Here is a 15099-nt window from a genome sequence, read left to right as displayed (position 1 = left end):
TTTTTTGGTTGCAGCCATTATTGTTGTTTGGCAGGCCAGGCTGGATTTGAACCCGCCACCTTAGGTGTATGTGGCTGGCGCCTTAGCCACTTGAGCCACAGGTGCCGAGCCAACTTTGTGATTTTCTTAAGCTCTGCTGTCTCTTTTCTCATTATGTCCATATCTTTGGTGACTTGGCCTTTGAATTCATTAATTTCTTGAGACAACTTTAGAACTACTCTTTGGAATTCAATTTCTATCTTTTCTTTCCTTCTATTTATCTTATTTGTCATCCATATTCTAAATTTGACTTCTGACATTGCTGCCATTTGTCTATGCATGACATGTACGGTTGTATCTCCTTTGTCATTTCTTGGTGGGGGGAATGTTGATCTACTCTGGTTATTCATGTTGCCAGAGTTCTTCTGTTGGGTCTGCACCATGTTTATTTTCCACTGTTTGGTTATTAGAACTGGTAGGGTGAGATTGATTTGGGGTTCCCGGGTAGCACCTTCCCGACCACTAGGCTTCTCGACCACTTGGCTTGTCTCCTACAACCTTAAAAAAGGCCCCTTTCAGAGTTTTGGCCAGAGAGTCTGAAGACCTACTTGGTGAGATAGCACAAGCTAGCTCTGTTGTGATATAGGCCAACTTCTACTCTATCCTAGGAAACCACAGTATTAGGTTTAAATCTCGACTATGAAGAGATACAAACAGCTGCACCAGCCAGCCCCCACCCTTCAGTTCTTTTCTACCACAAAACTTCAGAGGTCAACCTCAGAATGTCCCTGAGTGGACAGCCCAGGCACAGGTTCCTATTAAATTGTCTCAGGTAGTGCAAACCCTGCTGAACAGAGAGGGATTCAAGGGTCTCCAACAGCTCAATCCCTGGCTCTCCAGGGATCCATATTCCCGCCCACCAGACTCAGTCCACACTGTTGTCCACTTCTTTGCTCACAGGCCCTGTTGGAGCCAGGGGCCAGATCCCCATCCTCCTTCCCCTCCCACTCCGTATTAATCCATACCCAGCTAGTCTTTGCTTGCCAGACCAGTTGGAGTCAGGGGACCACAGTGCCAGTCTCAGTCCACTGTCTGGCAAGCCTCTGTTCGCAGGCTCTGTTAGAGTCAGGGCACCACACCCTACATAGGTCTCAGTCCTCACCTGGTAAGCCTCTACTCACTGACCGGATTAGAAACAAGGGACCACACCCTTGCCCTCAGGTCTTAGTCTACCTGCCAACCCTCTGCTCACAGGTCCAGCAGCGGGTGGGGCCCAGCCATGCCTATCAAACTTAGTCCACACAGGACAACTGCTCTCCTGCTGTGGGTGCTGTCAGAGCCAGGGGTTCTGCACCCTGTCCTTCCAGACACAGCCCAAACCAAGGGTCAACACCACCACTGGCTGGGCATAGTCATAACCAGGGGACTGCTCCTCCTCCTGCTGATTGTCCCTTTCTTCTCACACCCTCTTTCTTCCCCATTAGTCACAGATTCTGTCCTGGTGGTTGGTGGTCTACACTGTGCTCAGATCTCTCAGGATGAGACCAAACACTCAGTGCTCTGAAGGGGGCAGAACTTCAAATGACCATGTGAGGGGGAAGGGTGGACTGGGAGTTTGGACTTGTAGGGGAAAATAACTGTTCAATTTTATGCCTAGTGGGGTGGTGTGTAGGTTCATAAGTGAAGCCTCCCTGGAGAAAACAATGTGGTGTTTAGCAGCTCTCTCCAGCAAGGTGAAATGAGAGGTATTTTGTTCCCTGCTTGCTCCCAGATAGCTTGCAGTGGGCCTCCTGCTTCGGGGATGGGGTCTTATGTCCTCTAGTCAGTAGGCTTTGTACCTGTAATTTGTTTTCTTGAATGCTCTTCCTTGGTATTACAGCTTGCCGAACTTCTTTCTTGGCTCCGCTCCCCGTCTTTGGCTTCATAAAGTCCAATTCCATCCAGTTTTTCTACCTCTGGTCAGGACCCTCTGCCAAGGGTTACTACCAGCCAGCCATCTTCCCAGAATTCTCACAAGGGCACTCCATTTCCCAGCTTCAGGGATGTCCCAGTGTCCTCCCTACAGATCTCCCAGTACCCACAGCTCCATTCCCCAGAACTTGAGGTGACTCGGGCCATATGGCTGTCCTGATATCCATCCTTCAGTCAGCTTTGCCATCAGTCTGTCCAAGTTTGTACTGGCTGGCTGGCAGGGTCACTGTTCAACTGATCTGCCTCAAAAGGTGCCACCACCTCCAGGCTCCCTAGTGAATGAGTGTCTTCATGTGTTTTGCCAGTATTTTCTTTTACTCAGTGGCTTTCTTTTAATTTTCTTGATGTCTTTAAAAATGTTTAAATTTTGGTAAAGTTTAGTTTATCCATTTTTCTTTTATGGATCATGTTTTAAGTCTCATACTGCTTATTTAAGGTAATGAAGACTTTCTTCCATATTTTGTTCTGTAGACTTTTTATTGTTTTAGCTTTTACATGTAGGTCTATGATCCATTTTAAATCAATTTTTTTCTCTGTTGTGGATAAGGGGCTAAATTCATCTTTTTTGCATGTGGATTCCAAATTGTCCCAGTACTATTTGTTGAAAAGACTATCCTTTCTCTGATGAATTGCCTTGGTACTTTTCATAAAAAATCAGTTGAATATAAATGGTAAGGACAAGGGTCCTCAAACTTTTTAAACAGGGGGCCAGTTCACTGTCCCTCAGACCATTGGAGGGCTGGACTGCGGGCCCCGGGATGAGTCGGCTGCTAAGCAGGACAGGTAGCAGGGCAAAAACACCTGGCGGGCTGGATAAATGTCCTAAGCGAGCCGCATGTAGCATGCAGGCCATAGTTTGAGGACATCTGGGGAAGGACTTAGTTTTGGAACTTAACAGTTTTAATTCCATTGATCTTTATGTCTGTCTTTATGCTGGTACCACACTATCTTTAGTACTGTAACTGTGGAAGAAGTTTTGGAATTAAAGACACAATGCTTTATTTTTGAGATTATTTTGGCTATTCTAGATCCTTTGCATTTCAGTCTAACTTTTTGGGTCATCAGAAAAAGTGTACTGGGATTTTTGATAGGAATGTGTTAAACCATAGATCAATGTGGGAATAATGCCTTCTTTGTTGAATCTGCCTCTCCATGGAATGAATGTCTCTTCGTGTTAAATCTTGTGTTTTATCAAAAGTGTCCTATAGTTTTTATTGTATAAGTCTTTCATGTATTTTGTTAAACTTTCTAAGTATTTTATTTTTTACATTACTATAAATACAGTTGGTTTCTTAATTTCATTTTCAAGTTTATTATGTGCTCAGATCATTATTGCATATAGAATTCTCATGACTTCACTGAACTCATTTATTAATTCTAGTATTTATTTTGTAGATTCCAAAGGATTTGTTGCTTACAGGATTATTTTTTCTGCAAATACAGTTTTTACCTTTTTCCTTCTGATATGGATGCCTTATTTTATTTTTAGAGACAAGGTTGCTCACTCTGTTACCCAGATCTGGAGTGCAGTGGCACAGTGTAGCTTGCTGCAAGCTCAAGCTTATTGCCTCAGCCTCTTGTATAGCTGGGACTACAGGCATGTGCCACCACACCCATCTAGATTTTTTACTTTTATTTTTGTAGAAATAGTGTCTCACTGTGTTGCCCAGTCTGGTTTTGAACTTCTCAAGTTGTCCTCCTATCTTGACTTCCCAAAGGTGCTGGGCATATAGGCATGAGCCACTGCACCTGGCCTTTTTTTTTTCTTGCCTTACTGCTCTAGCTAGGTCTCTAGTACAATGTGATACAGAAGTGTCAAGGGTAGACAGCCTTGTCTTGTTCTGATCCTGGGAAAGCATCCAGTCTTTCACCAATGAGAATAATCTTAGTTGTAGGTTTTTTGTAGAAGCCTTTGATCAGTTTAAAGAAGTTCCTTTCTATTCCTAATTTACTGAAGAGTTTGGTTTTTTTAACTAGGAATGAATGTAGAATTCTGCCAGATGCATTTTCTGTACCTGATGGGGTGGTCATGTTGGTTTTGTCCTTTGTTGTATCAATAGGATGCATTACCTTGATTGTCAAATGTTAAACCAACCCTTCATTCCTGGGATAATTTAGTTTACTCGTATTTTTATTAATGATTTTTACATTGTAACCATAAGGGATATTGGTCAATAGTTTTCTTCTGATTTCTTTGGTTGGCTTTGATAGCATGGTAATTCTGACTTTACTGAAAATAACAACTATAAAAGACAGAAGGGAAATGTTTGCCACCTTTTCGGGTGATAGTGGACAATCCCATTTACCCCCATTCATCTCTGAGCAATTGCCATGTGGAGTTAGTTTTCAGTAGAAAGATTGTATTTATACACTAATTTAGCTTACCCAAAAATATATAATATTTTAGAGTTGCTGGAATCTGGCAGAATATCCTGATACATATTATTTTGAAGGCAGCCTATGTGTAGAATCCTTAATTATCTGATTTACCTCTCCTTCCCTTTCTCTCTTAGCACTTTTCTATGTAGTAATCCTTTTCTTTCCATTTTATTGACAGAGGAGGAGGGAAGAGACTTGAGCTGTTTTATTGCTTCTCTTGTTCAAGTGATGCTGGATCCCTATTTTAGGACAATTACTGGATTTCAAAGTCTGATACAGAAGGAGTGGGTCATGGCAGGCTATCAGTTCCTAGACAGATGCAACCATTTAAAGAGATCAGAGAAAGAGGTAACAGTCTTCATGCTTTATTATCTCTCTTTAAGGATTCACAAGGTAAAATGTGTCTGTGTAAAGAGATGAGTTGGCTTTTCTAAAATACTGCATTTAGTACAATTTAGCTTCCTCAGTTCATTGCTAGCCTAATGGATTGGAATGAAAATTGAGGTATTTCTTGTAAAGATTAGTGTAACTATATATATGAATTTTTTTTGTCTATAGAATTTTTCTAATTTGAAAACTACCTGAAGAAATTAGGTATTAACTGCTGCATATTACGTAACAAGCACATTAGATACTTTTTTTTTTTAAGAGACAGAGTCTCACTTTGTCGTCCTCTGTAGAATGCCGGGGTGTCACAATTCATAGCAACCTCCAAATCCTGGGCTTAGGCGATTCTCTTGCCTCAACCTCCAAAGTATCTGGGACTATAGGCGCCCACCACAACGCCTGGCTATTTTTTTGTGGCAGTTTGGCCAGGGCTGGGCTCAAACCCACCACCCTTGGTATATGGGGCCAGCACCCTACCCACTAAGCCGCCACTGCATATTAGATACTTTTAAAAATCCATTTTGGACTATTGCATTTGCTTAAACTGTGTGCATGGGTTAAGGTGGAAAGTCTGAGAGGGCCATCTTTTTAATAGCTGTGGAGTCCGTGGCTGCCGTGCCCTGTAGTAAAGCTGTGGAAGGCCTGGCAGGCATCTCACAGGCAGGGCAGCTCAGGTGCTGAGGCTTGCTTCAGAAAGCACTGTTCCATACGCAGCAGCTGCCATGAGAGGTGCTGCCCTGGGGGACACCAGGGGACTTGGGTGGACACCAGACTGGTTTCTGGAATTGGGAGACATTTTCTGGGTGCTGAGCCTACATAATCAACCAAGAGCTAATTATAGAAGTTGGGTTTATGTTTTGTTTTCCACTTAAGCACATATTTTGCTTTTCCCCATTCATACAGTGGCAAACGTGTCTGTCTTTTTGCTTTGCTATTTCCATTTGGTATACTTACCATGCAGATAAGAGTTGTGAGGTTTGTTGTGGTTTGAGACGGGATGTGTTTAATTTAATCACGTCTCCTTAGCTCAGTTTAGGACCCAAGTGTTTTAGGTTTAAATGTTTTCTTATTAATGTCTTCCTTAATATCAGCAATAAATTTAGAAATAAATGTGAGCAGCTGAAAGATAACATTAAATAATCCCATTGTCTGTATTTGCCAGTCTCCCTTATTTTTGCTATTCTTGGATGCCACCTGGCAGCTACTAGAACAGTATCCAGCAGCTTTTGAGTTCTCAGAAACCTACTTAGCGGTCCTGTCTGACAGTACCCGGATCTCACTATTTGGCACCTTCCTGTTCAACTCTCCTCACCAGCGAGTGAAGCAAAGCACGGTGAGCAACACGGGTTGGGGCTACTTTTCCTTTTTTTAACAACTTTACTGAGATATAACTGAAGTATAACGAACTGCATATTTTAAATGTATAGTTTAAAACTATCTTACTACCATTGTCAGCTGAAATTTGAACACAAAAATCAAGGAAATTATTTCATTTTTATGTTTGAATATTTTGGTTGTTTTTCCCTGTTGTAAATTGTTCATTAATAAACCGGCTTAAACATGTAAATTACTTAACCACCTTAAATGCCATCCTTTTGTATTTATAGTTCACATTTGGGCTGTTAGGTAGTTTAAAAAAAAAAGAAAAGAAAACCCTGTTTGAGGACATTTTAGGCCAGTGGAATAAAAGTTGTACAAAACAATATTGTTTTTCTTCAAGAACACTATGGAGCAGGAAGGTTAGAGATGAAATATAGACCTGGTCCCAGACCAACATTTTCCATAGGTGCTGTCTTACCATATGTTCTCAGAATCCCATGTGTCACACAGCAGTCACTTTGGTAGAACAGTGATTTTCAACCAGTGTGCTGTGAGAGGCTCTTAGGTGTGCCACAGCAACTTTTAAAGATGATTTACTAAATTGTTTTCAAAAAACATTCAAAGCACAGTTAAGTATATTCTTTTTTTTATCTTTTATCAACATAATTTTTAAGTGCTTTTTTTATCACATAATTTAAGTGTGCTACAGAAGTTTAACTATAGGTTCAAGTGTGCCGTGAGATTAAAAAGATTGAAGAACACTGACCTGAAAGAAGAATCATTTATGAGTGATCAGTGTGTTAAGCCAAACTTGAAACTAGCTTCTGGGCTCGGAGCCTGTGGCTCAAGTAGCTAAGTCACCAGCCACATACACCTAAGGTGGCAGGTTCGAATCCAGCCCGGGCCCGCCAAACAACAATGATGGCTGCAACCAAAAAATAGCCAGGCATTGTGGTGGGCACCTGTGGTCCCAGCTACTTGGGAGGTGGAGGCAGGAAACTCGCTTGAGCCCAGGAGTTGGAGGTTGCTGTGAGCTGTGATGCCATGGCATTCTACCCAGGGGGACAGCTTTAGGCTCTGTCTCAAAAAAAAAAAAAAAAAAGAAAGAAAAGAAAAAAAAACTAGCTTCTGTTGGCACTGGTGGAAACCATCCTGAATCCAAGTTCTGTCTCACCCATATTTGAACCAACAACAGGAAGTGCCCATAAATACTGTGGAGAACATTAAGTAAAACAGAAAGGGCAGCTCTTGTGGGCCTTTAGGAAGACGTTGTAAGGAGAAGTGAGCCCTGGGGTCTTCAGCCTCAGCATTAAGGCCGTGTCTTGGCAGTGTGACCTGGGAGTCACGAAACCTGAATCTGGCCATAGGCTGGAGAAGATAGTAGGCCCATATTTCTCTTAGGCTAAGCCTGTCAGCCCAGGTTCCTTATCTGTCAAATGGCCCCATCAAACAGGTTCATCAGACAGTTGTGCTTTTGGTCACATTGTATGAGATGAAAAACCTTTTGTAAGCTTTGAAGCATTATACAAATTATTCTAATGAAACAGATTGAGGGCAACATGCAATTCTATATGGCTGGCACCCCAGCCGCTGGGCACGCTATATGAGCCCTGACTTCAGCATTATACAGTTCATCCATGTAACAGACGACACCTCTATCCCCTAAATCCACTGAAATAAAAAATTAAGGAATATGAGTTATTCTGGACTGTAGATGTAAAAGACAAAATGTACTGTCCAGTTAAGGAGCTGGTTTTACTCAGGCCCCTGTTGCAATAATAAAGGGGATCCTCATTAATGAAGAGCATCCCAAAGGAGAGGTCAGGGCTGGGGTTCTGTTAGGAAGGCAGAGCACAGGGCCAGTCATGAGGGAGATGGTCCTCTCTCAGAGCCCAGAGCCAGGCCTCCCAGCACAAAGGCCAGAAGGATTTGCTTGGTATTGCTGCTCTCAGGGTGCGCAGGGATCAGAAAAACTGAACACCGTCAAAGGGTTTGTAAATTCGTTAGCTTGGGAAGGAAATTTGTCTACAGTATATCCTATGCTTCCCTAAAAGAGTTCAGCCTTTCCAAATACTGTGCTGAAGACTAATGAGAGGTTTACACGCTCCTGAGGTATGGGAGATTTGTTCTAAAATGAACAGTCTCCCAGTTACTGATTTTCATTTCTCATCAGTATTGCCATTCTTGTGTCGTAGCTCTGCTTGAAGTGAGGCTTTCCCTATTTGCCTCTCTCTGCTCTCCATTCTCACCTGTTAGTACCCATGCACACACCTGTGCCTCCATGAACACACATGCGCACTCAGGCATGCACACAGTGAGAGCCTGCAAGGGTGCATGAGGCTAGGAAGCCGACAGCCTGGTTAGATGGGATGGTCAAATGAAAGGACATAGGCTTTGGGGTCCTGTCAATAAGGCCATGCGTTGCATCTGAGTGGAGGACTCCCAAGTGTTTGATTTGCTTTCCCTGTTTCATGGTTTAGTGCTGTATCTTTTAAATTTGTCTTTTTCTTTATTTTCCTTTTTTTGAGACTAGTCTCACCCTGTCACCCAAGTTAGAGTGCAGCGGTGTGATCATAGCTCATAGCAACCTCCAACTTCCAGGCTCAAGCGATCCTCCTGCCCCCCCCCCCCAAGTAGCTGAGACTACAGGCATGTACCACCATCATACTTGGCCAGTTTTTAAAGTTTTTCTGTAGAGATGGGGTCTCACTGTGTTGCCCAGGCTGTTCTCAAACTCCTGGACTCAAGCATTCCACCCACCTCAGCTTCCCAAAGTATAATTTGGCTTTTCTAAAAAGCCTTTTCTAACTTCCTTTCCTCATCAGGGAACTGGTTGTTGACTAAGAGTCAGGATTCTTAAAATGACTAATGTCCACAGCCCCTTCCACACAACCAGAGCCAAAAGTGTTTCCTGTTTTTTCTTTCTGAGGCCACCTTAGATGCTAGTGGTCAGGTACTGTTGGTGGAAAATCTGACCTTTCCTGTAGATAAATATTTTTAGTTTTCACATTTAAAAAAAGATGACTTTCTCTATATACTTTCTTAAGGGCTGCTAAAAGAGGTTGGGTTTGTTTTACTAGATTTCAGCTCTTAACAATACCATTGTTAATAAAACAAATGAGTGTTTTTTTTAATATTATCCTGACATTTCACATAACTAAAAAATGTTTTAAGCATACCTGTATTTGGTGCTTAATGAATTTTTACTTATTTGAAATAGAAGACTTTTTTGTTTTTTTAAGACTCTCACTTTATGACCCTCAGTAGAGTGCCATGTTGTCATAGCTCACAGCAACCTCCAACTCCTGGGCTTAAGCAATTCTCTTGCCTCAGCCTTTCAAGTAGCTGGGACTACAGGCGCCTGCCACAACACCTGGCTATTTTTTGGTTATAGTTGTCATTGTTTGGCAGGCCCCGGCTGGATTCAAATGTGCCAGCTCCAGTGTATATGGCTGGCACCCTAGCCGCTGAGCTACAGGCACAGAGCCAAATGGAAGATTTTAGAAATGTCCTATGCCATTACCGAGCTCGTCCATCTCTAGATAACTTCAAGCTACCTCTGTGGTGGGGATGACGCCTGCCTTTGATCTACTGATGGCCTCCTGACTGCTGTTCTTTTTTCTAATAAGATTTATCCTTTGCCTTTTTTTCTGGTTACCAAAGATCTTCTTGCCTTTATTGTCAAAAACTTGGAAAATACTGAAAGGTACAGAACAGAATAAGGGACCATCCAGAGACTCAGTATTTGGGGATGTTTCCAGGAACTGTTCTGGGGAACCATCTGTATAAACTGTGGTACCTGCCATTGTCGCTCAGCTGAGATGAGGATCCTTTCTTCATCTTGCCAAATGTGACTACAGGATGGTCTGGGCTGCTGTCCAGAACAGCACTTGTCCTCCACAGTGAGGTGGTTGGCTGTTACCTCATAGCCTGATGTTGCCTCAATTTGCTGTGATGAGAAACCCGACCACCAGCCTGAACCAAGCCAGAGGGGGGCCAGCAGTGGGCTCCCGTGAACAAGGTGCCCAGCCCTGGCTCATGGTCTGTGTGTCTTAGCCACGTGCTTGGACCACGGGGGAGTTGATTTTTTTCCTACCCTGCTCCTACACTGTGGCCTAGATATTTGAGACACTGGCAAAGTAAACTGTGATTCTCCACTTAGAAAACAAGGCACAAAACCCACAGCGGTGATCTCCGGTCAAAGACTGTGTCAGTCCACTTACCAGCAGGTAACCATGTGCTCATAAAAGTAAACTGCTACAGTTAGAGAAATAACTTCAACATGGTTAGGACTGGGTGCCATCAATGTTAGTGGAATTTTATTTCTCTTAATAGCAGTTTCACTGCCCAGAGGGTGCTGCTTCCTCAGGGTCCTAAGACAGAGAGCACACTGAACGTCAAGTGTGTCTCTGAGCAGAAAGGCCAGGACTCCAGTGGATTTTGAGTGCTGTGGCTCAGAACATTTGACCTGTATAATGATGAATGGTTCATTAAAAAAAAAAGAAAACTCCTATGAAAATGTTTAGTTTTGAATCTTTTCATAAGTGTTCAAATATTTTATTTGCAGGAATTTGCTATAAGCAAAAATATCCAATTGGGTGATGAAAAGGGGTTAAAATTCCCCTCGGTTTGGGACTGGTCTCTACAATTTACAGCAAAGGACCGTACCCTTTTCCATAACCCCTTCTACATTGGAAAGAGCTCACCTTGCATACAGAATGGCTCTGTGAAGTCTTTCAAACGGACAAAGGTAAATTACACCTAAGCAAACCTGAGCTTGGCTCACAAAACCAAACATAACTTGGCTCACAAACCAGAACTCACAGCATTAAAAGTGCATCACTTCCCACAGTAATACTGCTAATGCAGGGGGTTTTTTTGTTTGTTTGTTTGTTTTGCAATTTTTCACCAGCACTGGGCTTGAACCCACCACCCCTGGCATATGGGGCCGGCACCCTACTCCTTGAGCCACAGGCGCCGCCCCCAATGCAGGTTTTTGAGGGATCATTCCCTTTTTACTGAAGTAATTGTGTCCTCACTTTTCCTTATGGTGTCTGAGGCACACAAAGGTTTGATCAAGTGCTTGAGAGTTGGCAGATTGCAGCTCAAAGCTTGCAAGCCCTAGTTTCTGAAACCCTTCCAATCTGCTTATTTTTCTTTCTAGAATCAATTGGGTCAGGTCTAGTGCTTTTTTTTCTGACCCCAAAGTCTTAGAAATTTTCCCTTTAGCAAATTAATGGATAGAATGTATTTGCCTCCCTACCTCCACTGAGACCTAGTGGTAGAGTCAACACCTAAAAATGTTGAATTCCAGGGGGGGAGGATTGCAATAAGTACTACAAAGGAAAGGACAAAATATTCTTTGAGGCTGAAATGCCATCGGTCACTCGTGATACAGAGTTTGTTTTTGCCTTTGCACCCTTGCAACCTTTCTGAGAAGGGAAGCCTAAGGAAACTTACGGTGAAATCTCTCTTCTGTACAGAAAACCTATAGCTCCACACTGAGAGGAATGCCATCTTCCTTAAAGAATGGAATCATCAGTGACCAAGAATTACTTCCTAGGAGAAATTCGCTAATATTAAAACTAAAGCCAGAGCCTCTGCAGCAACCCAACAGCCAGAACAGTGACATGGAGCAGTACGTCAGAGAGTGGTTCTCCAGACCAGCCGACCTGCATGGGGTTATTCTGCCACGTCTCTCTGGAACACACATCAAACTGTGGAAACTGTGCTACTTCCGCTGGGTTCCCGAGGCTCAGATCAACCTGGGTGGCTTCATCACAGCCTTTCACAAGCTGTCGCTGCTGGCTGATGAGGTGGACATGCTCAGCCGGGCACTGCGGCAGCAGCGGAGTGGCCCCCTGGAGGCCTGCTGTGCTGAGCTGGGCCAGAGCAGGATGTACTTCAGAGCCAGTAGCCCACACGACATGGCAGGGACACCAGACTTCCTCTCCTCCTCATTTCCATTTTCTCCTGTAGGGAATCTATGCAGACGAAGCATTTTAGGAACCCCATTAAGCAAATTTTTAAGTGGGGCCAAAATATGGTTATCTACTGAGACACTAGCAAATGAAGACTAAAGTGTAGTATTTTCTGAACAGGGAAACTGTAAATTTTTTATTCTGGATGAAAATGGTTAACCTAGGCATTTAAAGCTCTAACTTTACATGAAAGAGTTAATAGTTGAAATTTGCACTAATATTTAAAAATTGGTTGAATCATGCTTCCTTCACACTTTAGAATAGAGATGTAAATTTTCTGTATGTCCCTGTCATTCTAAATCTGGATCATTTTAGGTGATTTGCAGGCATTCTTATTAACTGTGATCAAACTAATCAGGTTTTGTCTGCTACATCTATTTTGTCTGCATCCATTTTTCCGAATACCTATGGAAGGTTACTTGATACCTGGTCAAATTAGAGCCCAAAGAAGCAGACAACGTGAAAGTTAAGACATCATTTTGTATTTTTCTAGAAACATCTGATAAACCCTTAACAGGCATTATTAGTAAGTATTCATGTATTTTTCTGGTCACTTTCTGTCATCTCTAATTGAAACTCTTCTGATGAAGGATTAGTGCTCTGAGGCCAGAATTTACTATCTTAGATCACCTTGTTTGGGACCTTAGCCCACTGTGTTTTGAAATCATAAGTTTGCTTTTAACTTCATAGGACTAACTAAATGATATGCATTATTAATTTTAAAGCATTCACCTTAGATAATTAAACCTAGAAGTGCCTTCCACGTTAATGTTAAAGTATGAATATCACAGAGGAAGATAGATTTTCACTTTTTAAAATTCGGGTGTTAAACTCCACTGCATATTGGAAATACATTTTGCATACAATGCTTAATAGCCAGGCGTCCTGAAAGCCACTGAGGACCTGGGCCTGGGGGGGATGCTTCTCAGCCCATTTTGCATGCAGTGGCAGCCACAGCCAGGGCTACAGCCAGGCGTGTTTTCTGCAGGGACACTGGTCCTCAGAAACAGGGCTTGCTTAGAGGGAGGAATTTGGGTTTTCCTGTCAGTATTCCCGGTGTGAAAGTTGTTAGCAGTTCCCAGTTGGAGAAACTTAATGAGGTCACAAGTCGGGCACCTGTGCACAAATCCATCTTCCTCTCAAAGCTCGTAATGTTCTCGGAATGGAGAACAGGAGAAATAAAAACAGACTTCTCTCAAAATACTGCCATTTTAAGAAATATGACAAACGTTCCTTCCACCCCTGGCTTTTGACAACAATGTTAAGAGGAGACTGAGAAGCAGACAAAAAGTTTTTCTTGATGTAAAACGCCCTCATTTCCAAGCCTACCCAAGCTCTAAGGTCAAAGCTGAAGTTCCCCCGGCCGTGACATTTCATACCTCCCTCCACACCCCCCACACACACCCTTCCCTGTTTAAAACGGATATTTTCAAACTTGACGGTTAAGAGTTTCTTAAACTATAATCTTAAGGTTTTGAAATTTTTTATAGTAAAATGTCTAGTTAGCTTCTTTTTCTAAAACAAGTTTTTTCAACATAGTTTTTTATCTTTGTACTGAATAACTGTTTCTATTTGAATTATTTGCCTCTTAAAAATTGTTTCTGAAATTCATCTTGTGAACAAACCCAATGTTTTTGCCAACTTCTTGCATAGAAAATAAGGGCTATTTTCAGTTTCATAAACATTTTCTAGTCTTTGAATGGTAACTAGCCCTAAAACACCACAGCATATCCTGCCATTGAAAGTGTAATAATTCTCCCTTTTTCATTAACCAGCTTTTTATCAAATTGTTCTAAATTTGTTTTTTGGATGGAGCATTTTTCTCTACATGACTTTCTTGCCTCAGACATGTATTTCAACTCCTTTAGTAATTTTTTGTTAATTTACAAGTTTAAAAAGGACTAGGTACTACTATTAATACTATTTTAAACAGAAAAATGCGTATTTTTGTATGATCAAATGTAGGAAAATGTGTCTTTTGTTTTCTTCTTGCTGGACAGTTGTTATATGATTATTGTGCTACAGGTACTATGCAGAATATGAAAAACAACTTTAACAGCCTTAAGTTAGGCCATTGCTAAGCTGCTTGGCACTTCTGCTGCCAGAAGGGACACGGGTGGCAGCAGCGGTGAGGGTGTATAGGTGCACCAGAGAGAGTTCAGCACGCGCTGCGGCACAGCCCTGCCGGGGCCTGCACTCACAGGAAGCCATGCAGATGCCGGTGGGTGGCACAGACTTGCTGGTGCTGAACGTAAACATGTATAGTGTCTTACTGTTATTTTATGATGGAAGCCTAGTGTAAAACCAAAATGTCTAACTTTATTTAAGGAAAAGATACTAATTTTTACTAACAGGGTGAAAACTATTGATATCCTTCAACAAAATCTGCTTCTTGTAGCAGTAACCTCAAGTAGTTGAAACTTGATTTTGAGAGAAAACTAAAACCTTTGTGCCTAAAGCTAATGACTTGAGTTCAGGTGGTATGAACAGGAAGATGTGAGATCTTGTTCAACAGTAATGAATGTGAAGGAAATTTTGACTGCTAAATAAAATTTTCACAGCAGTTTGTTGCAGTGATCAATGTGAAGTCACCTACGGGAACACAGTGACAGAAGACAAAATGGCATCTTCTCCCACCCATAGCTCTGCAACTCTCTCCTTGCCTAACATCAGGTAGTGATCAGTCACTTTGTTAACACCTATTCCAAACTGGCTGTATTTAAGGCCATGTGAGTAATGGGTCATACCCTAACTGGTTCTTCCACTCAATAAGTAGAAATACTAGGGAGTAACATTTTTCCAAGAAGGTCTCAGAACAAGTCAATGGGAGACTGGGGTCCTGGTCCCTGACTCCTGGGCCTCGTGTTTGGATAAGTCACCTTTCTACCACATTCATTCCTCAGCCTGAGACCCTTCCAGTGGCAGTAAACAGCCCTGTTTTAATTATAGTATCAAGAGGCTCGGCGCCTGTGGCTCAAGCGACTAAGGCGCCAGCCACATACACCTAAGGTGGCGGGTTCGAATCCCCAGCCCAGGCCCGCCAAACAACAATGATGGCTGCAACCAAAAAATGGCCAGGCGT

The 15099-nt window shown here is 42.4% G+C and overlaps 1 protein-coding gene across 2 annotated transcripts in view; it reads left to right on the top strand.

Annotated features, from left to right (window-relative positions):
* The window catches only part of MTMR10 (myotubularin related protein 10), a 64941-nt gene extending 50362 nt beyond the window's left edge, over nt 1-14579 (top strand). For both annotated transcript variants that reach the window (XM_023507621.1, XM_003801018.3), the window contains 4 exons: nt 4508-4677; nt 5879-6049; nt 10604-10786; nt 11520-14579. In XM_023507621.1, the coding sequence (XP_023363389.1) occupies nt 4508-4677; nt 5879-6049; nt 10604-10786; nt 11520-12116 (1121 nt within the window). In that variant the 3' untranslated portion in view covers nt 12117-14579. The remainder of the gene's footprint in view (nt 1-4507; nt 4678-5878; nt 6050-10603; nt 10787-11519) is intronic.
* The last annotated feature ends 520 nt before the right edge of the window (nt 14580-15099 follow it).

The sequence above is a fragment of the Otolemur garnettii genome, unplaced genomic scaffold (assembly GCF_000181295.1).
Source record: "Otolemur garnettii isolate 467f Iridium unplaced genomic scaffold, OtoGar3 scaffold00194, whole genome shotgun sequence".
Lineage (NCBI taxonomy): Eukaryota > Metazoa > Chordata > Mammalia > Primates > Galagidae > Otolemur > Otolemur garnettii.
Note: the sequence above shows the minus strand (reverse complement) of the source record. Positions and strands in the feature narration are given on the sequence as shown.